The sequence below is a fragment of the Malaya genurostris genome, chromosome 3 (assembly GCF_030247185.1).
Source record: "Malaya genurostris strain Urasoe2022 chromosome 3, Malgen_1.1, whole genome shotgun sequence".
In the NCBI taxonomy this organism is placed as follows: domain Eukaryota; kingdom Metazoa; phylum Arthropoda; class Insecta; order Diptera; family Culicidae; genus Malaya; species Malaya genurostris.
This window is the reverse complement of record NC_080572.1, coordinates 202,675,838-202,699,233: the sequence shown is the minus strand read 5'-3', so window position 1 is coordinate 202,699,233 and position 23,396 is coordinate 202,675,838. Positions and strand designations below refer to the sequence as shown.

The 23,396-nt window shown below is 35.9% G+C and overlaps 2 protein-coding genes across 3 annotated transcripts; both read left to right on the top strand.

The window, feature by feature from the left end:
* The first annotated feature begins 1,895 nt into the window (after positions 1 to 1,895).
* Positions 1,896 to 3,976, top strand: LOC131436349 (uncharacterized). Its single transcript, XM_058605021.1, has 4 exons — positions 1,896 to 1,983; positions 2,051 to 2,374; positions 2,432 to 2,567; positions 2,634 to 3,976. Exons 2-4 carry the CDS (start codon positions 2,275 to 2,277, stop codon positions 3,961 to 3,963), a joined length of 1,566 nt encoding a protein of 521 aa, XP_058461004.1. The 5' UTR covers positions 1,896 to 1,983; positions 2,051 to 2,274; the 3' UTR covers positions 3,964 to 3,976.
* A 5,282-nt stretch (positions 3,977 to 9,258) lies between these two features.
* LOC131436720 (plasma membrane ascorbate-dependent reductase CYBRD1) lies at positions 9,259 to 23,097 on the top strand. Of its 2 annotated transcripts, none has more exons than XM_058605594.1 (5): positions 9,259 to 9,465; positions 21,805 to 22,031; positions 22,097 to 22,305; positions 22,373 to 22,527; positions 22,594 to 23,097. In XM_058605594.1, the coding sequence occupies exons 2-5, from the start codon at positions 21,821 to 21,823 to the stop codon at positions 22,760 to 22,762; spliced, it is 744 nt and encodes a 247-aa protein (XP_058461577.1). In that variant the 5' UTR covers positions 9,259 to 9,465; positions 21,805 to 21,820; the 3' UTR covers positions 22,763 to 23,097. The 2 variants fall into 2 exon arrangements, with proteins under 2 accessions (XP_058461577.1, XP_058461578.1); XM_058605595.1 differs by lacking the exon at positions 9,259 to 9,465 and adding an exon at positions 9,485 to 9,720.
* The last annotated feature ends 299 nt before the right edge of the window (positions 23,098 to 23,396 follow it).

Sequence of the window (23,396 nt, the reverse complement as noted above, 5' to 3'; positions counted from 1 at the left end):
TTCAGGAATTACGTATGGGACCATAGGACCTTTCATTTGAGCGTAAGTTTGTGAAAATCGGTCGCGTCATCTATGAGAAAAGTTAGCACAAATCTTATCAATTTTTTGCACATTTCAGGAATTTTGTATGGGACCACAAGACCTTTCGTTTGAATCTAAGTTTGTGAAAATCGGTTCAGTCATCTCCGAGAAACACATACGCACATACACACACACACACACACACACACACACACACACACACACATTTGGCGTACTCGACGAACTGAGTCGAATGGTATATGACACTCGGTCCTCCGAGCCTCGGTTCAAAAGTCGGTTTTCACAGTGATTGAGAAAGGCAAAAATGTTTCGTTAACTTTACGTCTACTTAGCGATTCAAATTGAACTGTTTTGCAGTAAGCAGTTCAATTTGAACTGCTCTGATCTGATGAGTCGAAGACTGTTGGGTACTACCGAAGTGTGCCCCCTCGACGACGAGAGAACGACACCACTGCAAACGCGAGTGCTACCAACAATATAATTTTTGTTTTTGTATCCGGCTGAGACTTTCTTGAATAAAAGCACACTTTCCATACCTGAAGAACAAAGACGAAGCGTAAAAAATAGTGAACTTCAAACGGCTAGTCAAGCTTCAATCTGAAACAAGATTCATGATTCAAACAAGATTATATCTTAACCATATGTCACAGTAAATCAACCCTTCAAGATATATTCCTATCCGTGTTAGCACCCCAAGTGTCACTGACTTATCTTTATTTTTCGACACATCCATGCAGCGCGAGCCCCGGTGACCTACGCTCGATGGAAATTTCAAAAATATTTTTAAGTAAATATTAACTCTGAGTAAATGTTTTACTGGGTTTGGTATATTCAACAATAATATTCCGGCCTCATTTATGCTTCAAGAACCTGAATCTGTTTATATAGCAGAGCTAGCAGCAATTAATTATAGCTTGAGTGTTCCACATTATCTCCAAATCATAATTTCCTCTTCACAGATAGTCTGAGCGCAGTTAAAGCTGTTCACTCAAACATGGCTGCCAAGAATGAACCGTTTCTCTTGGGCAAAATTAGGCAGTATTTGAACGAGATATTGAATAATAATTATTAAATCACTATAGTCTGGGATTCAGCTCATTGCTCCATTCCAGGCAATGAAAGAGCCGATAATTTAACCAAATGTGGTGTTCTTGAGGGTTAAATTTATGAGCGACCGATTGCTTTCAACGAATACTATAGCGCGTCTCGCCAAACGACACTTGCCAACTGGCAAGCTTCTTGCGATAACGATGATCTGGGTTGGTGGAAGCACTCAATTTTTATTCAAACTACAAAGGCATACTTCAGGGGGCTGGATGTGAGTAGAGATTTCATTCGTGTGATGTCCAGACTCATGTCCAATCACTACACGTTAGATGCACATCTCCTTCGAATTGGACTTTCCGAGACTAATCATTGTGCTTGTGGTGAAGGTTATCTTTTGGAGTTCAACCAATAGTCAGCTATCTTACTTTGAATAAAAATGATTTACTGATACAAACAAAGCTGAGATAGTTATGAGATCATGTACAGTATATACTGAATAAATGTTTTTATTCTTTAATGTAATTTATAATAGCAAATTGTTTGATAAAAACAGTGTTTAGATTAATTAATGAATATCGAAATACTAATACGAGATTTAAGAAAAATAGTAGTCATATGTTTCATTGAATACTAACCATAGTAACTGTGACTTCGAAATATATTAGGTTTATGAAATAAACGTATTAATGAAAATAAAATTTATCTAGAATTTGAACTTATGTGCTTTTGTTGAACTCGAAGTAGAATGAGTGGCTCACCGGAAGTTGCTTGTCTTCTATTTTGTGTTGAGACTATCGAGAATACGAAACTTCCTAGCATGGAATCAATTTATCGAAGGAGGCGGTATTCATTGTCAGAATAACAAAAATTTGTTGAGAAGAATCAAATCAAGTTGTAATAAATTTATTTGCTTATCTAAAAATAAAAAATAAACTTGGCATGTCTTTAAAAAATCTCCCAGCAATTAATGAGCAAAAATTGGAGAGCGAAGTAAAACAATTTTCGCCAAAATTATCTGTTCGAAATAAAACATCAACTGTGGCAGAATCGAATGTCTCCGTGACTGGAAGAGAACCGCTGTTACCAGAGCAATCAAAATCACAGCAAGTGATCGTAGTGGAAGGTCATTTGTTTGAAGTTCGACCTTCGTTTGCTGAAATCGGTACTAGGTCATCAGATCAAAACATGGGCAGCCCTGATGGCAACGAGAGACAAGAAAATCTAACCATCATTAATTCTGAAGAACCGCCTAAGAAAAATCGACGAGTGCAAGTCCCCTCTAAAGGTTAGACTAGAATTTAGTTTTGACTTTTTGTAAAAAAAATATATTTTGTTGGGCTAGATATTACCACTGGTATTTCAAGCATCGAACCCTTTTCCAAAAATACTCCAAAAAAGAAATTACATGATCCGGCACCTCAAAAAATCGGTATACTAATAGGAATCCCAAGTCGCCGAAAGAATTCTAGTGTTTTAAGGTAATTGCATTCAAAAAATTAGGTTTGATTGATTCCATTCCTTTTTCTTCGCATGTCATTCAACAGTGATGCCAATCAACACTTGGACATGGTTAAGCATCTCTCTCTGGTATTTCTGTTTTCCCGTCTCAAAAATCCGATGAAATGGAATGCTACTACTTTCGAAGAAATTCACTCTTTGGGTGACAATATTCAATCTAATTTGGTTATGACTAAGTTCGGCATAAACTACAAATCAAAAACGTATCATATGAAGTTGACGAGCACGGTGGTCAAAGGACGTATAAATTCGCCTCAGGCGCCACCACCCACTTTCAAGAATGCTTTGATAGAACAAATTTCCGCATACACGGGCTTGGTGTTGAAATGTGAGGAACAATATTTAATTACGTGGAAGATTGCAGAGGGATATTATTTGTACGATCCCTGTTTAGGAGACACTTCGCAATTGATGTTTTTCAACAGTCTCAAACTGATGATACAATTTTTAATCGAAACAAAGCAACTGACAGATCGATCAAAATTCTTCATGTCCAAGGTATCTCTGAGTACTGTTGATGATGGACACGTTGTAACTGTCAAACGTAAGTCGCGCATGGCAAAGAAATTTGAAATCTTGAATAATCAGGAAGCTTTGCTAATGGGCAATAAATATCTAAAGGAAATTTCTCACAAATTAGAATCGTTGAGAATATCGCTTAATGCTATCGATTTTGCTCAGCATCTAGAAGCTAGATCATGGGATGCATCTGATTTGAGCAAATTATTTGAAGGTGAACTGACGGATAAGTCAATAAATAAGCTTGGGGTATTTCTTTGTGAAGAAGGTTCTGAAGAAACATTCCTTCTGGAGAAATCAAGATTAATTCGATTGGAAGTGAGCTTCTCATATGCGGAGCGAGGAGAGTTCGAACTGTTGCTAAACCGTCTTTTGGCGATTCGTGTTGCATTGATATTAAAAATCGAAGAAGCCTACGTAGCCATTTGGAGTAGTCAGAATATACTTTACTGGTTTTGCCCATTTCGTTACGATGCGTTGAAGCTAGATCCTGCCGATCTTGAAGACAAAGCATGTTTTTTGTACGCATTCAGCTCTTTGGCTCGCTTATCTCGCGTTTTGTTCGACTACTTTACTGAATTAGGACTTCTACCGCGTCACTCGATCCGTTTGTTTACCGTAGATACTGAACCATTTGGAAAGCATCCTCGAATACCGTTAATCGATAGCACTGACTCGTTAAATAGGAGCGAGCTAGAAATTCGCATAACCGAGTGTGAACGGAAAAAAATGTTTATTTCGGATGAAAACTTACCTGCAATGACTATTTCGGAAGCAAAACTTTGCCGGATTATGATGCGGGAAATCTTGCAAGAAGCGGAAAAAGACTGTAACTAAGCATGACATATGATACGCTTTGCAATTTTGTGAAATAAATATGTATATAACAAATCTCTTCCACCTGGTTGATGAGCTTGACTATATTGCAATAAGAGTTTTGGGAAAAAATCGTGAATGTTATTCTTCGCTAATGATATTCAGACAAAAAAAAATTATCGACCCGAAAACTCATTAAAGAAAAGTTCACTACTGATCTTTTTGAAATAGCGATTTTCCCTGAAACTGATCTCATATGGCAAACAATCAGTTGTGAACAGTTCACTAGCGAACATTCTCCTCGATGACGGCCCTTATTACCGTTCTCACTTCCATTTTCACATTCACTTCACTTACATGTCACTTCACTTGATTTTCCCTATTACCGGTATCACGCATAGTGAAGTGATCACTGTGGTAGAAGAAAAAAAAGAAATTCAAGTAATTACTTTTGTCTCTGAAGCGACTTTCGTAATAAGGACCTACATTCACTTCACTTGATTTCCACCGTGAAGTGATACCCATAATAAGGGTCACATTCACTTCACTTGGTTTTCACTGTGTAGTGACACCGGTAATTGAGAAAAAGTTTGCATATTGAATATATCTGATATGATTCTCGAAAAGAAGATTTTTGGGAAATGAACTTTCATATCCGTTATATCTCAACTCTTTACAGAATACATGATGAATAAATTCGCAGATGAACAAAAACTGAATCTTTCTGAAAATGTTCTGTGCACCTAAAGTGGTTGAAATTTAAAAAAAAATTTAATCCGTGTGATAAAGCCTTTATCTAACCATTTAAATAGTCCCATTAAAACATGTGTAAGATTATATCCTCGGCCGTTGAAAAACACTGGGATTTGGCGGTTATGTCACATATAAGATTACATCTCTCGAGCCAGATATGTGCTCCATAACCCTTCCAAAATTCATAGACATTATTAGCTTTCAAATAAGCTTAAGCTTATCGAAATTCGTTGAGTCATCTTAGAGAAATTTAAGTCGATAAAAAATGTGCGGTTAGTCGGTTACGTCACTTATACTTTATTACTCCGATTATGTATTTCGTTCGAATCGGATTATTTCAATCGAATGTGAAATTTTGCATTTTGTATTTCGATCGAGTTCGAGTTTTCCATACAAAAGCATCACTCGATCGAATTACAGAATGCAAATTTGTACATCCGGTCGAAATATTTCGATTCGATCGAACTACAGAATAGGGGTGCATTTCTTTAGAATCGGAAGTGGCACTCGTTTTTTCGGTTACGTCACTTATACCTTTCTATCTCCGGAACCAGATGTGACAGCCATTTAATCTTTGAATATGATCAATGATCAAATAGCAGCTTTTAAACTAACCTAAGCTTGTTGAAATAGGTGAAGCCATCTCCGATATAATCGAGTGTTAAAAAATCGTTGAAAGGTGTACGTACACATACGTACATGTGCATGTACGTATGTGCGTACACAAGGTGTACGCACATACGTACATGCACATACAGACATTTTTCCATCTCATCAAGCTGAATAAAATGGTATATAACACTATGGGTCTCCGGAGTTCCGATCAAGAGTCAGGTTTTCCAGCAATTCTATTACCCTTCTATAGTGAAAGGAAAAATCAATCAGTGCTGGTGATTGCTGATCATTTGACAGAAGCTGCTCGATATTTCTCTAGATTGTATACAACATTTTCAATCTATGTATTCATATTTGCAGTGCAACCAGTTTATCAAAGTGGCTTGAACGATTGAGTTTCAAACAATCTGATCATTTTTTCTCCAACGTTTGATGGAAAATTGCTTACACTTTATGAATGTAGATTTTAATACCCTAATAAAAAAGTTAGCAATTCTGCTTCAATGCCATTGTATTACATTGCGCTACACAAAATAAACAAAACTAAATATTTTCTGTTACAATAGCAGTTTGCCGGAAAAATAAATAGTTTTACGACAACATTCCATATCCATTGCCTTTCGCGTGTTAAATTCAAGGTTCCTTTTTTGCCGGATTACTAATAGAATGTACGTAAATCTTTATATCGCAATAATTTCTGCAAGAGGAAATCCATATATGAATGTGTTTGTTGCTAATCAAATGTGTTAGTGGATGTAAGCAGAAACTGAAATATTTTTTCTCGAGCAGTTTTGAGGAGAGCGAAAGAGTTTTAGACTAAGATTTTCGCTTTTCTTGAATTGCAATTTTAAGCAGAATGATTCGATTGGTTTATTTTTCAACCACGTGGAAGATTTATTGATCAGGAAAAGAAGCGCCGGAATTTGTTTTTACGCACACATTGTCGACATTACTCATACGCTTGCAAAGAGTCTTGCTCCTTAACGCCCGGTTCAATGGCCCCTCTCAGCAGGCCGTTCTATTTTGTTGGCCCTTGAGCGCTTGTTGAACGACATACTGCACGAAATATTCGTTCAACTTGCTGGAACGGTTTGTTGTTGTTTTTTCTCTTGCAAAAAAAAATTGTTAAAATTAGGTATTACCTTCATATAGAAAAAAGATTTGTTGTTATTCTACGTTAAGTAGAAGTACTGTGCAGGTATGTAGTGTAAGTTAAAAAAAATAAGTGGAACAAATTTCAAAAATTCTCCAGTAAAACTAGTCCAACGGGGCTCCAACTCCTCATGTTAAAAATGGCTCAACAATGGACCTCTGTCTGCCGGGTTTGTTGAACGAAAAAAATGGCATTCGGTTCAACGGTCTGTTTCAAAATCGGCAAACGAAGGTCCCGTGTTGGCTTCCCGTTGAACGATTGATTGGACTTTCATTGGACCAATGATCCAACGTATTGGACCAACGAAGGACCACCGTTGAACGTCTTTCTTTAAGAGGGGTCTGTTGCACAATCGCAAACGAAGGCTTCCCGCTGGAGGATTTATTCGACGTTCATCGGACCAACGGTTTAACGTATTCGACCAACGGAGGACTTCCGCTGAACGTTTTTTTCTTAGTGCTTAAAACGCAAGCGGAGCAAGATAAAGAAAATAAACATCCCTTTTTTTCTTTTCGGCTTTGCCCGAGCTGCCGACGCGTACCAGTACATGATCTGCCGACCCGTGCATGGACTGGTAAGTCGGAAACGATCAACAAATGAAATCCTCTCCGACTTTTTGTACCGTATGGATATGCTCTCATTGAGCGACTGTCGATACGGTGCAAAAATTCGATCTTATCGTTCTGATCGGCCAAGTGCGAATAGACCTTAACTAACGCTGCCAGCGTTGGTTTCTCGTCCCATGTAAGGGAAATCGAATAACTTCCAGCTGTTGGTCGAGCGATGATTTCAACATAAAATGCTTGACATATTTCCAATGACATGACCACGAATTGATTTAAGTTGAGTACAACAAGAGAAATCACGATTTAGTTCTACCTATCCTACCGAATTTAGAAAAGGGTGCCTCGTAATTATAATTTTACCATGTGTCTTCTAAGAATAATAACTTCTATTGAAAGTTAATTAAAAATAAATTGTTACGCACGAAAAGACCTGTAATTCGCGATTAAATATGTTTAAAAACTCTTTTAATAGTTACCCTACAGTTTTCCAACTAAAACTTTAATGTTACAATATCAGAAACATACATTTCTCCCGTCCGAAGGCAATATTAAAGCTATTTCTTGATGGAGCCCATTAGCCCCCACACAGTAAAAAGGGACACAGAATCAGCGCATTTGGTCCTGTCTTTGTCCAGAGCTTAAAATTGCCACGCATTCTCAATGAAAGAATCCAATCCAACAGTCTTATTCTCAATATTTTACTGTCTCATTCGTAAATGACCAACACCAGAACAAACGACGAAGCATTTTCGTTTCTCATTGAAAAAATGAGAGAGAATAATTGCCAACGCCACTCTTTCCTCTATGACAAGACGAAAACAAACTAACGTCTTCAGGGAGCATCAGCAGAATTTCAATTCTCATTCTTTCATCGATGTATTGAAAATCTGTGACGCTTGGTTATAAATAGTGACTAAAATATGACAAATCGAAGTAATTACATCTCAGAACCTCTTTTTAAACCAAAACTACTACAAATTCGAGCACCAACAGGTAAAAGTTATTGTGAAACCGTTTTTCTGTCATTTTCGATTCTCACAGCTTCGGTTGAATATCGACACTGCATTTTCACTGGAAACTGCAAATGACTGAAAGGACAAATGAAAGAAAATACACAATTTTGAAACTACTCTCCCGCTTATGTCATTGACGGGGCATGGTTTTCGTTCTCATAGTTTGCAAGCGAAGCTGAGAGTGACAGTAATTTCTCGTCATTTTCGTCTATTTCAAGTCAATGAAAATGACTTTTATTAGGTCTGTCCTTGACTGCTCACCACTTTACCGAAGTCACTTCTTTCGAATTGCCCAGTATTTTTCGATTGATCGAAATTACGGACAATTCGGAAGGTTCAAAATCGATTTTGTTGACAGCAACAACCTTGGAGTAGTGGCAGCTGGCCAAATAGAGCCAACTATGTGGCTTTGTTCTAAGCTTGCAGATGAACGGCAATACTCGCTCTTAACAGGCATTTTTTCGATGTAAATTTGAGTTGTGCTCGGCAAGATTGTGACGAATGGATTCGTCATAATTTTCAGACCACAATTGCAAATCGTTTGCCAAATCGTGGCTTTCTTCACAAACTTGTTGGTAAACATGAACTTGAAACTTTCCGGTACCTACTCAGGTCCAGTAGCGATTTAAAACTTTTGTCCAGGCAGCTGCTTCAATTCGAGTTTGACATATGGTAATCAAAATATATAAATTCTTCTTCTTCCCAGGCAAGGGTGTTAGGCATCATTCGAAAGCTGGAGGTCCCATCTTGGAACGATAGACCGGGGACTATGAACATACCGAGCGTCAAACTGACGGAGTTATCTCACAGCTCTCAATGTTTCACAACTCTCCAATATCTCCTACCCAGGAGAACGTGATACGTGGTTTACTTTAAATGAATAGAGAAACGGTACAAGAGCACTAGTGTCTACGCTAGGCGATGAATGAGTGAACGATTATCGTAAACATACTCATTTAGTAATCCACAACCCTTGCCCATGTCAAACCACCTAACATGATACCCAATGTTGCTGGAAGCTGTACGGAGCCGCTTGATGACGTCAATGTTGAGAGGGCGATTATCACACACCATGTGCTGTTAATATCAGAATCATATTGCTCCGTGAGAGCTTTTCCGGAACAACTATTTGCAACAAGTGCTGTTTTCGCTCAAAAAGTACTCGATTCGCTCACCATTCATGCAGTTCATCTAACTGAGACTGTGTTGGGTACCGTCATTATTTCATTCGTAAGATAAGCCTTACCGTGGTGTGATGGCAAAATTCGGTCCCTCAGTTTAGCGGTAATCGCGATTGTGGCAGCAACAGTTAGCTGTTTGTGGAAAAAAACGAAAACAAGGTGCTCCGGATATTTTTCTTATCCACTATCACGTTTTCCATTGCGCTCCAGCAGCCATTTTTCTCAGCGACACATCGAATTTGGTAAGGAAAGTGCTTCCTCCAACAGCTTTCACGGTCACCGCAACGCGTGGGTGGTTTTGTTTTCAGAATTGTGATTTTCAATATACATGAATTTAATTGAAGTAACATGAGAAAGTGTCTCAGCTGCTTGGTAAAGCAACGTAAGATACCATCGAAAATTGAGAGAAATCAGTGACGGAAGGTGGGACTCTAGTAGTTGGAACAAAATCAAGGCTGGGAATTTCCCTGCAAAATATCAACAGTGAATGGTGGCAGGTAATGACAGTGCTATAAAGCAGTGGTTAGAACTCGGAAACAATCACTTGAGCAACAAGTTGCTGAGTTTTATTTTCATTAAATGCTATGCGAAGAACAAACTTTGGTACGACCTTAAATCAGACAATATCCACACGTACCATATGGAAAATGCTGATGCGTCTGCGGGGTAGCATTGGTTGGATGGGGGTGGCAGTGCAGCGAATTCATTTATTGCTATGCCGAGCAATGGCATTTCAACGCTTAAATGAAAGCGGCGCGAATAATGATATCACCGCTGCAATTTGTGTTTGTACTCATAAAAAATGTATACAAATCGATTATAAAACATTTGAATGAATAAATGTAAATAAATGAATCATCTGACAATGGAAAGTGATATACTATTGTATTCTGTAATTGATTTATAATATTTCGAGTGTTATGTTTTCTTCAATTATTATGTATTAAGCACATGTAGGATGCATATTGTCGGTGAATTGTGTGACTGTGATTGCTAAAAGCGTTAATTGATTGAAGATCTATTAGTGAAATTGATCGTAATATAAAATGATGAATAATACAATAACCAGTGTTCTGAAAATCTAGTGGTATTAAAATAATTCTTTCAATCGGAACTTTGTCATGATAGTTCTAATTAGTATCGGAGTGGAAATGCCAATAACTCTTTGACTATAATATTTATTATAATATGCGCTGTTACGAACTTTTCCTAAGGTTTCAATTGTCTGGCAGCGGTTTACAGGAGAAGATGTTTCCATGTGTTCCGCTTAAACATGCTTATAACGTTAGTTCAGGACTCAGAAAAGTGTTAACTCAATCGAATTCCGATAAAGCATTTCTTATGCAGAGCAAATCATGTCCCGAGGTTACCGTACCATCGACCAGCCCCGACCCTCAATCCAATGAACAGCGGTTCGAAACAAGAAATTAGCGTGACAAAAATATTTCCACTAATAAATATTAGTTTTTTGTAGTTGGTGTCTTCACAAAAGATTTTTGTAATCAAATGGCGCTCCTTTTGATGAAAAATGTTACTAGGGTGGTCCTCATTTAGATTGAAATCTGAAATCTAACTTTATTAATTGAATTCAAAAATGATTTTTTGTACAATAAAGTTGTAGGAAATTTTATTTTGAGCAACTTTGCTGGAAAAAGCACCTCTCCAGCTTTTCATTAATCGAGTTACATAAATTTTCCCGAATAAAAGTACTGTGGTTCCTGAAAACTTTTTTTGTGAAGCGTTCTACGGAAAAGTTGTCTTCAGGAAAGTTGTACTAATCATTGCGCACAATTTTGCTCAACTAAGCTTTTTCATAATAGCTACCAGTAAAAAGTTATGATTATTTTTTCATCAAAAACTAGTCAAGCTTCAAATATCAATATTCATTAGATGCCAGATCGATGAAAATGTATCCTATGCGGTTCATGAAAGGTCATAATATAAGTAAAAGTTTAAGAGAAAATTGGAAGGGTGTTATTTTTTTAACTTATTTAAACTAGTTTTAAAAATTTCTTCAAAAAACTCAAAAGCATTTCATAACTCTTAAACGCCATAACGTATGAACATACTTATTTCGGCCAAATGATAGTTTAAAATTAGTTCACCAAGTGTTCCATACATTGTCCTTTCGAGAAATGAGACACACAAAAACTACAGCCGAAAGTAGATTGCAGAACAATTTTAATTATTTATTACCAAAATAACTCTTCAATTGAGTTTGAGCAACTGAGGATTAGAGATACTGTGTAATATGAACATTTAGAACTAGTTAGCCATGATAAATCTATGAACAGAAATTTTCATAATCTCGACAACCATTCCAACAAGTTGGTGCAAGTTAGTAAAATGCAAATATTTTTATCCACATCGTTCCGAGACGCCTATGACACTGGCCCTTCTTTTTCATCCACTTTGATTCAATGATTTTTTTGGGTTTCAGGAAGTGCTTTGACTTACAACAAATCTATTTTCGGCTGTAGTTTTTGTGTCTCATTTCTCGAATAGGCAATGCATAGAACACTTGTAGCACTAATTTGATACTATCATTTTGCCGAAGGAAGTATGTTGATACGTTAAGGCGTTTAAAAGTTATGCAATGTTTTTGAGTTTTTTGAGGGTATTTTTAAAACTAATTTAAATAGGTTAAAAAAATAACACCCTTCCAATTTTCTCTTAAATTTTTACTTATATTATGACCTTTCAGGAACCGTATAGGACACATTTTCATCGATCTGGCATCTAATGAATATTGTTATTTGAAGCTTGACTAGTTTTTGATGAAAACATAATCATAACTTTTTACTGGTAGCTCACATGAAAAAGCTTAGTTGAGCAAAATTGTTCGCAATGATTAGTACAACAACTATTCTGAAGACAACTTTTCCATAGAATGTTTCACAAAAAAGTTAGAACAAAAAAAGTGAATTTTCAGGAGCCACCCTACTTTTATTCGGGAAAATTGATGTAACTCGATCAAATGAAAAGCTGGAGAGGTGCTTTTTTCAGCAAAATTGCTCAAAATAACATTTCCTACAACTTTATTGTACAACAAAATCATTTTTGAGTTCAATTAAGAAAATTAGATTTCAGATTTCAATCTAAATGAGGACCACCCTAGTAACATTTTTCATCAAAAGGAGCGCCATTTGATTACAAACAACTTTTGTGAAAACATCAACTAAAAAAAACTTATATTTAATAGTGAAAAAAATCCCGTTTCGGACCATAGTGCAATGCTTGCATCAAATGGATTCAAAATAGTTATACAGAATACAGATGATCCTACATAAAATACTAATAATCAGAATAGAAAAAATATGTATACCTAAACAACCACTCATAAGTATTTTGTAGTGTCATACGTTGAACTCTTTAAATGGAAGAGTTTTAAGGCTGTGAACAATCTCGCGGTTAATTTTAACTTTTGGTTTAAATCTGACACTCGAGCGGTTAATTCGATGTTGTCAAAAATAACCCTGCTCGAGAGCATGGTTGACAGATCGATAGTTATTTTCCGACACTGAAAAAAATCTTGCAATGAAAATTCTAATATTAATTCTTTAGTTGAAATTATTTCCAGTGGAAAATAAACCCGAATAACTTTCCGTCCGTCAAATTCTGAAATGGGCCACAGTTTTAGTTAAATTTAACTACTCGACACAAAATAACCACTCAAGTGTCAGAATTTAACCAAAAGTTAAAATTGACCGCGAAATGGTTCACAACCTAAATACACTTCAGCAACAGAACGTCAAGCAGAAAAAGTTGATCTATTTGAAAGATATTATTCATTTCGCATTCCAAATGAGTTGAAAACCAATTCGCATCCTCTCATTCTGCTACTTACACAGATCGCGATAGCACCCAGTTGACGCCGTTCTATCGACCGAATGTCATCATAGACACACGAGCAGGCATGAGATAAGAACTTGTGAGTTTTAGTAATCTCACCTCTTGACGATCTTCTCAACGATTTTAATTGTCTTTTCTTTTAAATTCGATTCTTGAGCTCGGCATAACGCTCTTTTCCGAGATTTATTGAAACAATACTCTGATATAAAAAGCGTATCACGTTTCCGAAGCCTTGTATAATAATTTGTTTGTTGCCGAGATTTCGATCATTGTTGAATTTTACCGAATTTTGATGAGAGATGTGTCATATAATGCCATTTGTTGATTTTTCATCGCATCACGAATGCTTATAGCAGTGTAATTAGTGTTTGTTTTTCTGTTTTTCAAATTTTGAATTAAAATGAAGATTATTAATACTTACATCTTCTTTTGTATTCTTTATTTCATGCAACAATGAAGCAAAATCTTTTTCACGCTAAGTTACCGATGGCTCGGCAATTGACTATTCATTTCTGGGTGTTTTGTCGGTCTAACAGTGATGTTATTGGTGACCATTGACATTTGCGCAAATTTATGCATATTATGCTGAGCTTTGATAAAAAGAAGCGCTTTATCGAAACATCGGTAAATCTGTAACATTTGCTACTTTGCTACTTAGCCATTGTAGTCTAACTGGCGCACCTTCTTGCGAACGTTCCTCATTAAATTCCATACAGACTTCTTGGCGACAAGTTTTGATACTTTTTCCCAATCTTTTCCGAACTGTTGAATGGTTTCGGCTGCCGAGACATGTTTCCTAAGATGTGCCTTCGTTAGTGCCCAAAATTCCTCAATTGGTCGAAGTTGTGGGCAATTTGGTGGATTCATGGCTTTTGGGACGAAAGTGACATTTTTGGTAGTATACCATTATACCGTTGATTTGGAGTAGTGTCAAGAAACAAGATCTGGCCAGAAGACAACAGGATCCTTGTGGCTTCGAATCATGGGTAGAAGTCGTTTTTTTAAACATTCCTTGATGTATAGTTCGCTGTTCATTGAAGCAGAAATGATGAAGGGTTTCGATTTCTTACCGCAGCTACAAATTGCTTGCCAGACCATAGCTTTCTTACCAAATTTTTCGACTTCAATCGACTCGAATGTCTCGGACTAGTTTAACACTTGCCCTTCTCGCACCGTATAATATTGTGGTCCCGGCAAGGATTTGTAATCGAGTTTCACGTAGGTTTCGTCGTCCATGATTATGCAGATCAAATTTCCAGCAAGAATCGTATTGTACAGCTTTCGAACCCTCGGCCTGATCGATGCTTTTTGTTTCGGACTACGTTTTGGTTGTTTCTGCTTCTTAAAAGTTCGAAGATTCAAAAGTTCTTTAGCACGAAGAACATTTGATTTCGAAGTGCTCACTTTACAAGGTTTTTGAATAAGGTTTCGATTAGAAAGTCATGCTTATTTTTCGAAATAACTTCTAATTTTTTACTCGACGAGTTTGGAAAATGTCCGTATTTGCGAGTACGAGTGTGTGTATTCCTGTGTGTTCACCTTTCTACGTTTTGTTTTTTTTTTTCATATAGAAATATGATATGCAATCACTGTGAAACCCGACTTCTAAATCGAGACGACTATGTGAAAACCATTCAAAAATTTCTAAAACTGGAATCAAAACTATTCTAATATGTTGGTTATGTCAATAGCCTAGCTACATTATCCGACTTCGGCTGCTTCGACCCTCGGATTCTGGTTCGGGAAGTATCGGAATTAATAGCTAAACTCCAAAACGGAACTCAATATAGGCTCAAACATAAACTCAAATTATGTTCCGATCCAACTTCCAGTTCCGGAAATTGAAGGCTAAGTCTGCAGGTGTGAGATTACAAACCTTCATTTAAAGCGAAGCGAAGATTGGAAAATGTTGCGATGTGTAGAGTACGTATGATTCCCCTTCTTTTCGTTTTTCTTCAAAAGTCAACGGAAGGTATAATAAAATTGCAAAATAGCTTGTCCTGTTTTCAGCAAGGAATGACTGATGTCGATATTTTTACATAAATTTAACACTGTGCCAGTTTCTAGTAAAGAATTTATAATTGAGGACAATTGTGCATTATGTCATCATCAGCAATGGTTCACACTGGTGGTGAGTTTCGTACAAATACAAACATGTAAACAGAGATAACAACGTTTTCAATTTGTCTTTTACTGACCATCTGTGCAAATTTAAGAGATTCAAAAAAAATTCAGATTGATAATGCATATACCGAGAAGGCTATTAATGATGCAAAAAGTTTCATGAAATAACAAAATTCGTGGACTGATAAGGTACTAATTAAATATAGCAACCAGGCGCATATATAAATTGCTAGGGGAGACAGGGGCTAGACCGGACACGTGGTTAAACCGACTTTGTAAACGCGCTTGAAGACGACGTGTTAGAGATGACTTGGGTAAAAACCCAGTTTTAATGGTCGTTTTTTTTCAATTTCTAAAAAGTGTCCGATCTAGCCCCGGTCTCCTCTATATTATTAAAACACTCCCCGATTTTTTTCTGGGTACGCACCTGATAGCAACGGATAACTACACAGAAAGAAGTAATGAAATTTACACGACATGTAAATCAATAGTGACATGGAACAGACATAGGATGATATGCACAAAAAAATGGAAAAATATGCACTCACTTCAGAAATGGCTGAGCCGATTTTCACAAACTTATATTCACATAAAAGGCCTAATGATGCCATAACCTGCTATTGAATTTCATTTAGATCCGACTTCCGGTTCCGGAGTTACATGGTAATATGTAAAAACTAGAGAAAAAAGTGAGCACTCAATTGTCTCTAAAATGACCCAACCGATTTTTACAAACTAAGATTTAAATTTATTTATTTATTTATTTATTTATTTGGACTTCGAAAATTTACATCGCACAGACACTTAAATGCTAATTCTTAATTTAAACACATTTTTAGACACATTAAAATCAAATTTGTCATAAACTTCATTAAACAATCGGCAACATACATTAAGAGGGTTGTTTTGTCCATATTGTGTGCGATGATTAGGCAGCTGAAATAGTTCCATACTTCGGGTCCGTCTCAACGGGGCACGAAATTGTAGTTTTCTTAGTTATTCAGCACAGTCGATATTATTACCAACAATGTCGAAGATTAGAAGACGTTGCAAGGTTTTCCTTCTGCTCTATAATGTTGGAAGATGGATAAGTCGACAGCGATCCTCATAGGAAAAAATGAAAGGTCTTATAGTTTCTTATAGTTCGGAACTAAAGCGTGATAAGTGCAAAATTACCAATTTCATGTGTATTTTTCACGAACGATGGTCAATAACAGGTACAAACCCATAAAACTGACTGATAAATTATTCTAGTTTGCAAAGCTTGTTAGTTTGCGGGCGTAAAAAGGGGGGGGGCGAAAGTGGTGGGGAATTCCAAAAATTTTACTCACTTCGATTTCTCTGCCATGCTAGAACCGATTTTTACAAATCTTGATTTGAATTGATGCTCATGTTATCTTCAAAGCTACTGTGAAATTTCATTCGGATCCGACATCCGGTTGCGCAGTTACAGGGTGATGAGTGTCAAAGTTTTCAAATCGCCATACAGAGTGAAAATATGTACAACACCGAAAGAAGAAGAAGAAGAAAACACAAAACGAAGGATGCGTGCTTTGTTCTATTTCGTACACGCTATGAAGAAACGGTTACGGATGTCTGCTACTGGTGTGTGATATTGGTTAAAGACGATGCTGCTGTTGATAAAATTTTTAGATATTCTATGATAAGAGAATGTCATTGAATTCAAATTTATTTGAAAAAATATGCAATTTTCACAGCCAGTAGTGCAGTAATACCGTTCCAATTCTGGTTTCGGAAGAATTGGATATGGTGATTTAAAACTGCAAAAAGTGATGCGAGACAGCGAGCGAGATCTCGCTTTTCTTCAAGATCATCGATTTTCACAAACTTGTAGGTTCAAAGGAAAAGTCTTACAGTTTCATACGGAATTCCTAAATTTGTTGTGGATACTACTTCCGGTTCCGGAACTACAGGTTAAATAGATTTTGTAGAAGTCCGAACAAACTATTTTTATTCTATGAACAGTTGTTTTAGCGAATTCCACAGTAATATTTATGATGTTATAAGTAATATGAGAAAGGTATCATTACACCACTAGGTCGATTAAAACAGGTTTTTGTATATGAGATGAATGGGAGGTACCGTTACACTGCACACTCAAAACCGATTTTCGAGCTCGGCATAATGAATGACGTATTAAATCGGCAACACAATTTTTACCGAGATTTTTTCTTTTTTCGTCTGGTTGGCGTCACTTCACTTGACATGACGCCGATTGATGGCACTGCAAGTTAGGTTATATTGTCAGTTAATTTTCGTTTATAGTCCAATGGACTTTCTTTTGACTGGACAACAAGCGAAAATCTCACTGTATGGATACGTCGAGTCGTCAAAGTACGGATAAAAATTCTTTCTTTTTCGCGAAATACTCGAATTTTCACCGCACCAACACGACATAAAGTGCTTGCTCGTTGAGAGATTCACCGAAAGTGTCTTGAAATTTCGAACAGTGAACTACATATTTCCGAAATTCGGCGAAACATTTGCCAATTAATGTCAATTGTCGATTAGGTATCGAACCATGTCGCCATTTTCCGTGGGATGGGAAAATATGTAAAATGTGCTAGAGAAACTGGAAAATTTCATCAGAAAAAAAATTGCGTAGTGCCAAGCGAGTATATAAAACGTAAATGACAGTCGTCTTGCCTAATTTCGGTAAACACTAACACATATTTCGAAATTTCGGCAAAGGCATTTGTTAATTACCGATGAGTTCAGAACAAGATTATGCCAAATCTCGGCAAAAAGATGCAATTTGCCGAAAAATCAGTGAAACTGCTCAACGAATCTCAGAAATCGGGCCGGTCGGATCGGCCTAATTCGGATAGACTTTAACTATGTGAAGTAGTTAAGCTTGACCAGACCCAGTCAGTCAGCTGGGAGCGAAATCCATCTTCAGTTCAGCAACGCCATCGCACGGCATCACATTTAACATATCATGTTGATTGTATGGGTGCGCTGTGCTACTATTTTAGTGCGCACGAATTTGACATTTCTCTTCCCAACTTCTATGTAGGAGATGAGATGCGGACTTGCCTGAGGGCGCAATGTTCGCAAAAAGGATGTTGCCAATGATTTGTTTTAGAAATATTAGAGCTGAATATCTTGTTAATGTGATGTCGTTGGTTTAAGATAGCACTTCGTCTTGGTCAGCTGTGTATAGTGATAACTCGATACTTTGTATCAAAATGTTATGGATAAATTGTAGATTTTTTTTTTGTCGTACACAATGTATTAGTCCGAAATATTCTTACTAGTCGCGCTTCGTTCCGTACTTTCGTGCGAGAAATTCGATGAAATGATATTCCTTCCAAACGTCGTGCTGTAACGGAGAGTAAACATTGTGTGGAGAAACATTTGACCAAAAAGACATATTTAAATTAATAAAGTAGCTTGTCAAAATGTATTTCCTAGTATTGTGTATTTGCTCAGCTCATTGGCGACAGCACGAGTTTTCATTTTCCAAATAATCGCACCTTACATTATGAAGTTTGATGCATGACAATCCGATAGATAGGCGATAGGATACAATTGAAGAATGACGAAAATCTTATCATCATGCTTCTTACGCATATAATGCTAAGTGATTGATTCGATTAGGTATTTCCCTGATTTGTGTACACATTACGATAAAAATGAATGGACATGAAATTTGAACTAGACTCGACCAGACACATTTATGGGCAAGGCGTGATCTTTCTTATTCCAAGCAACCTGTTGCCTGATACCACAGAGCACAGACATCCAGGCTAGAAAAAATGCTCCCAAAAACTGTGTACACGCAGAGAAAAATATTGTAAATGTAACTAAGTTTGGTTTTTACGCAACGATTCATTTTATTGAAATAGTGACAAAAGAAAACTTAGCAAATATTGTTGCTTGAAATAACAAAACTAGATATTCGATTTATCTCAGTGGATCAGTTTGTTTGATAATATTTTGATAAAACTAACATAATAATATTTTGATAAAACTAACAAATATTTTACTTTTACATTGCTGTAAATTTCTTGATAAACAATATCATAGTAAATTTAACATGCGAAAGCAGTTTAAAAAGAGCTAACTTTAAATAAAGATAATATTTGTAGGGCTTTGAGTTTACAAACTTGGCAGTTGAAATAAATGGTAAGATAAAAAAACCTTAAATGATGAGGATTTCTATTTACGCTTTTGTTTGTTAAAATCTTGCTGTTGCTTGTAAGAGTAAAATGATTTCTTTCAAAATAATTATTTTTTTCGATTTCTATTAATAATATTTAATAATTAATTTTCTTCGATTTATATATTTTTTAATAATTCCTATTACTCACATTTATAAAATTCCAATTAATTACATATCACAATTAAGTCCTGGTATATGACTTTTTATAGTGTCCTATCATTCGGTGCTCTTGTATTCCGGTCAAGATAGAGAAATCATCATAATTTTTTTTTGTAAAGAAAACTTGTTATGTTATGCATTTTTTTAATTTTAATTATTAATACTTACGCTTGGATTGTTGAAATGCCTCAAGAAGAATAAATAAGCAGATGTAATTTCGCTCCCTGGAACGTGTATAAACTTTTCTGTTCATTCACGGTAGAAAAAATTTGCCGGGTTCATTTCTTATAAAACTTATACGGTTCATTTCAACAACAATCTTTGTTGTATCGTTATACAAATAAGATCATAGATGATATGAATCAAACTTTTTCTTAACATAAAGGTAAAGCAGAATTGAATCCATATAGATATTGTCGAAAAAATCAACTCAACTTTTGTTGATATGCAATAGATAGGCAATTTATTTTAACAACAAAATCAGCTGTAACATTTTTTTTTCGTTTGGTTAGACCAAAATTTTTATTCACATCATATAAAGATCAATGTTGATGTTGAAAGAGAAAATTGATTTGAAACAATCATATTCTAGCTTGAGATGAACATAATTAAAATTTAAAAATCTATCACTGTTTTGTAATTTTAAACAGGCTTCATTTTTCTGCGTGTAGAGTAAAAATAAAATCCAAATCACAATCGCGCTATTACATTTTTAGTAAACAGCAGATTAAATTCAAATATTTGGAACTTAGTATTCAATTAGTATCCCACTTATAGTCGAATTGCCAGAAAATGCAAACTGATGAAAAAACATTGATTTTAACTGATTTTACATTTAATTCTCATGCAGAATACATTTTCATAGTAAATATATGAGAATTTGTCATTAAATTGTTTTCATGTAGATATTAGAGCAAATTCAGCAGCTGGAAGTTTTATATAGGAAAATAATAATCGTGTAATATTACAACCTTTAGCACGACACCAACTGTTTTGTCATATCTCGGTTAATTTTTCAAAAGGGCGTATAAGCAAGTGACAGTTTCTCTTTGTTTACTTTCTCTTTCGATTATTGTGATGTGATTAAAAAAATTTTCTTTGATATCACTATTCTGTTTGAAAGTCGAAAGTTTCGGGTATCATTCCATGCAAAGAGTTGAGTGATAAACGTGGAAACCGCTTGGTAATTAATAGAAGAGAAAGTAAACAAAGAGAAACTGTCACTTGCTTATACGCCCTTTTGAAAAACTAACCGAGATATTACATCAAAATTGCTGCACATCGCTACTCACCACTGATGTACAGCTATTTCGATATAATATCACAACAATCTCGGTGTAGCTCTAAAGTTTGTAATGTTTCACGAGAAATGCATAATTTCATATCATAATCATATGAAGTATTCAGTTAAGGCGATGTAATTTACTCAATACGTTGTTTCGATGTAATAACGTGTGATTTTTTTCCAATACTTCTCGAAAACAGAAAATTATTGCATTTGATGTTCAGTACGTCTAAATTTTTTCACATTCATTGAGATTCACATCGAGGTTGTTACAATTCTTTTTTTTATTTAGCAGCATTTTTACTGTTCAATTAACAAAAGCGTTCAGAATTAAATCATGAATTTCCGAGTCATCAGTAATCGAGCGTACACACCAAATTCCTTTTTCGATGTTCAGTAATTATTTTTACGATTATGAATTGTAAAACATAATTTTCACTGGAGGGTCTGTAAAACTGATCCAATTTACAGTCATCTGTCAATGAATTACTGGATTTCGGTAAATTCAAAAAACATTGCGGAATATTCGGTTTTATCTTACTGACATGATCTGTTAACTTCGAAATGTCATTCCATTTTCCTAATTCAGTAAAAATTTAACCAAATTTTGGTGAATCATTTAATAATGATAAAGAACTTCAGTGAACATTACTGACTACTTCGGTAAGAATCATATCTGTCAAATTGATTTTTTTGGAAGTAAAAATGGAAAAACTGAACTTGACCTAAAGTAAATTGTACGAAAAACACTCATTTCTTTATAACTCTTAATAATTTCCTGGTGGTAAGCAAGATATTCATTGTACCTGGAGATATATTTAGAGAACGACATATGAGAATGTTGATTTTTGACAGTGTACCGTAGGGAGATACTTTATACTTAATTTTAGCAAATGCTCACTACGTTCGAATGTTTTACATGCTCCTAAATTGTTATGAAGCAAAAGCTTTTCACATTTTCACCGTCAATTTCAGATATCATTTCTTCAAAATGGACAACAACGGACCTTCCGCAGGATCATATAACAACTTCCGTATACTGTACCTTATTACGCAGATGGTGGGAGCAACCATCGTTATTCTAGTCGGATGCTGGATCGGTGTACATCTGAATGGCCTCGCATGGACATCGCGGCCATCAGTTCAATTCAACTGGCACCCTCTAATGATGACGTTGGGGATGATTTTCCTTTACGGAAATTGTATGTTGTTACGGTTAATTTCAAGCAATTACATCAATTAATCAATTACACTTGGTTTCCCTTAGCAATTCTAGTCTACCGTGGATTCCGTTATGCGCGCAAGAAACCGTTGAAAATTACGCATGCTATAGTTCACGGATTGGCATTCCTTTTCACCGTGATTGCACTGATAGCAGCCTTCGACTCGCACAACTTGGCCAGTACTCCCATTCCGAACATGTACACACTGCATTCTTGGGTTGGGATGGCGGCTGTAGTTCTATTCAGTCTTCAGGTAAGTTTACCAAACGCCAATATTTGTAATGAACTATATTTACAATTTAATGAAATTTATTTCCCAGTATGTTTTTGGATTTGTTTCGTATCTATTTCCTGGCGTTCGTGACACACTTCGCGCGAGTTACATGCCTGTGCATGTGTTTTTCGGTGTGCTCGGATTTGTGCTCGCTATCGCTGCGTCACTGCTCGGGCTCTTGGAAAAAGCTATCTTTTCGATGTAAGTTTATTGTTTTATCATCGATGTTTGTCTCTTATTTGAATCTTATGTCATTATCTTCTACAGAAGCAATTATCGCGAGCTGCCGGCACAAGCGGTGCTGGTTAACACAATCGGACTCTTGATGATTGTCTATGGTGGCCTGGTCGTGTTTCTCGTTACTGAACCAATGTACAAGCGGAAACCATTACCTGAAGATGTGATGCTATTGACACATAGTGCGTCATCGCAGTGAATCCTGTTGTCTGAAGAATATCCACGTCTTACCGTATAAATACTTACTAAACATGGTGTCTATTTTTTGCTTGCAAAATGTACTTATTAGCCTTTCAAATATTCCGGATAGTTATCTAGATATTCCTTATTATGAATAGCTCAAACATTTGTCCACTGATTGCTGATAACTCGAACACTTCAGTAACTATCTAAGTAAGTATCTAGTGAAATTTAACATACGTATAAATATTTATAAATGATGTGATGTAAACTACTACCAAAAAAATATATGATGCTAAGGAACCGAAATCAAAACAATAAAACTTCTCCGAATATGTTCGGGAAATATGACAATAGCTGTAATGTTATTTTTTTCGCAATTATCTAAGATCTTTACACAGCAAAATCGAAAAAACTCGCAGTATAACATGACTTCTATTTCTTTCGAAATAAAAAAAGGCTCGTAGTCAAGAATTAATAAACTACTCATTTACATCAAAATATTATAATTCGAGCTCGTTATATCCGTATGCGTAATTTATGTTTGATTTATCCCCATGAGATTCCCTCAGTCACCTGTCCAAAAGATTTTTCCCATTATTTAACAAATTCTTTCTGTCCTTTCCACTTCCCAAGGTTTCGCGTCTCAATGC

Coding starts and splice junctions, on each gene's coding strand:
- LOC131436349 (XM_058605021.1), top strand. CDS start 2,275: ATGGGCAGCCCTGATGGCAACGAGAGACAAGAAAATCTAACCATCATT. Junction 2,375..2,431: donor AGTGCAAGTCCCCTCTAAAG/GTTAGACTAGAA, acceptor TTGTTGGGCTAG/ATATTACCACTGGTATTTCA. Junction 2,568..2,633: donor AAGAATTCTAGTGTTTTAAG/GTAATTGCATTC, acceptor GTCATTCAACAG/TGATGCCAATCAACACTTGG.
- LOC131436720 (XM_058605594.1), top strand. CDS start 21,821: ATGGACAACAACGGACCTTCCGCAGGATCATATAACAACTTCCGTATA. Junction 22,032..22,096: donor GATTTTCCTTTACGGAAATT/GTATGTTGTTAC, acceptor GGTTTCCCTTAG/CAATTCTAGTCTACCGTGGA. Junction 22,306..22,372: donor TAGTTCTATTCAGTCTTCAG/GTAAGTTTACCA, acceptor TTTATTTCCCAG/TATGTTTTTGGATTTGTTTC.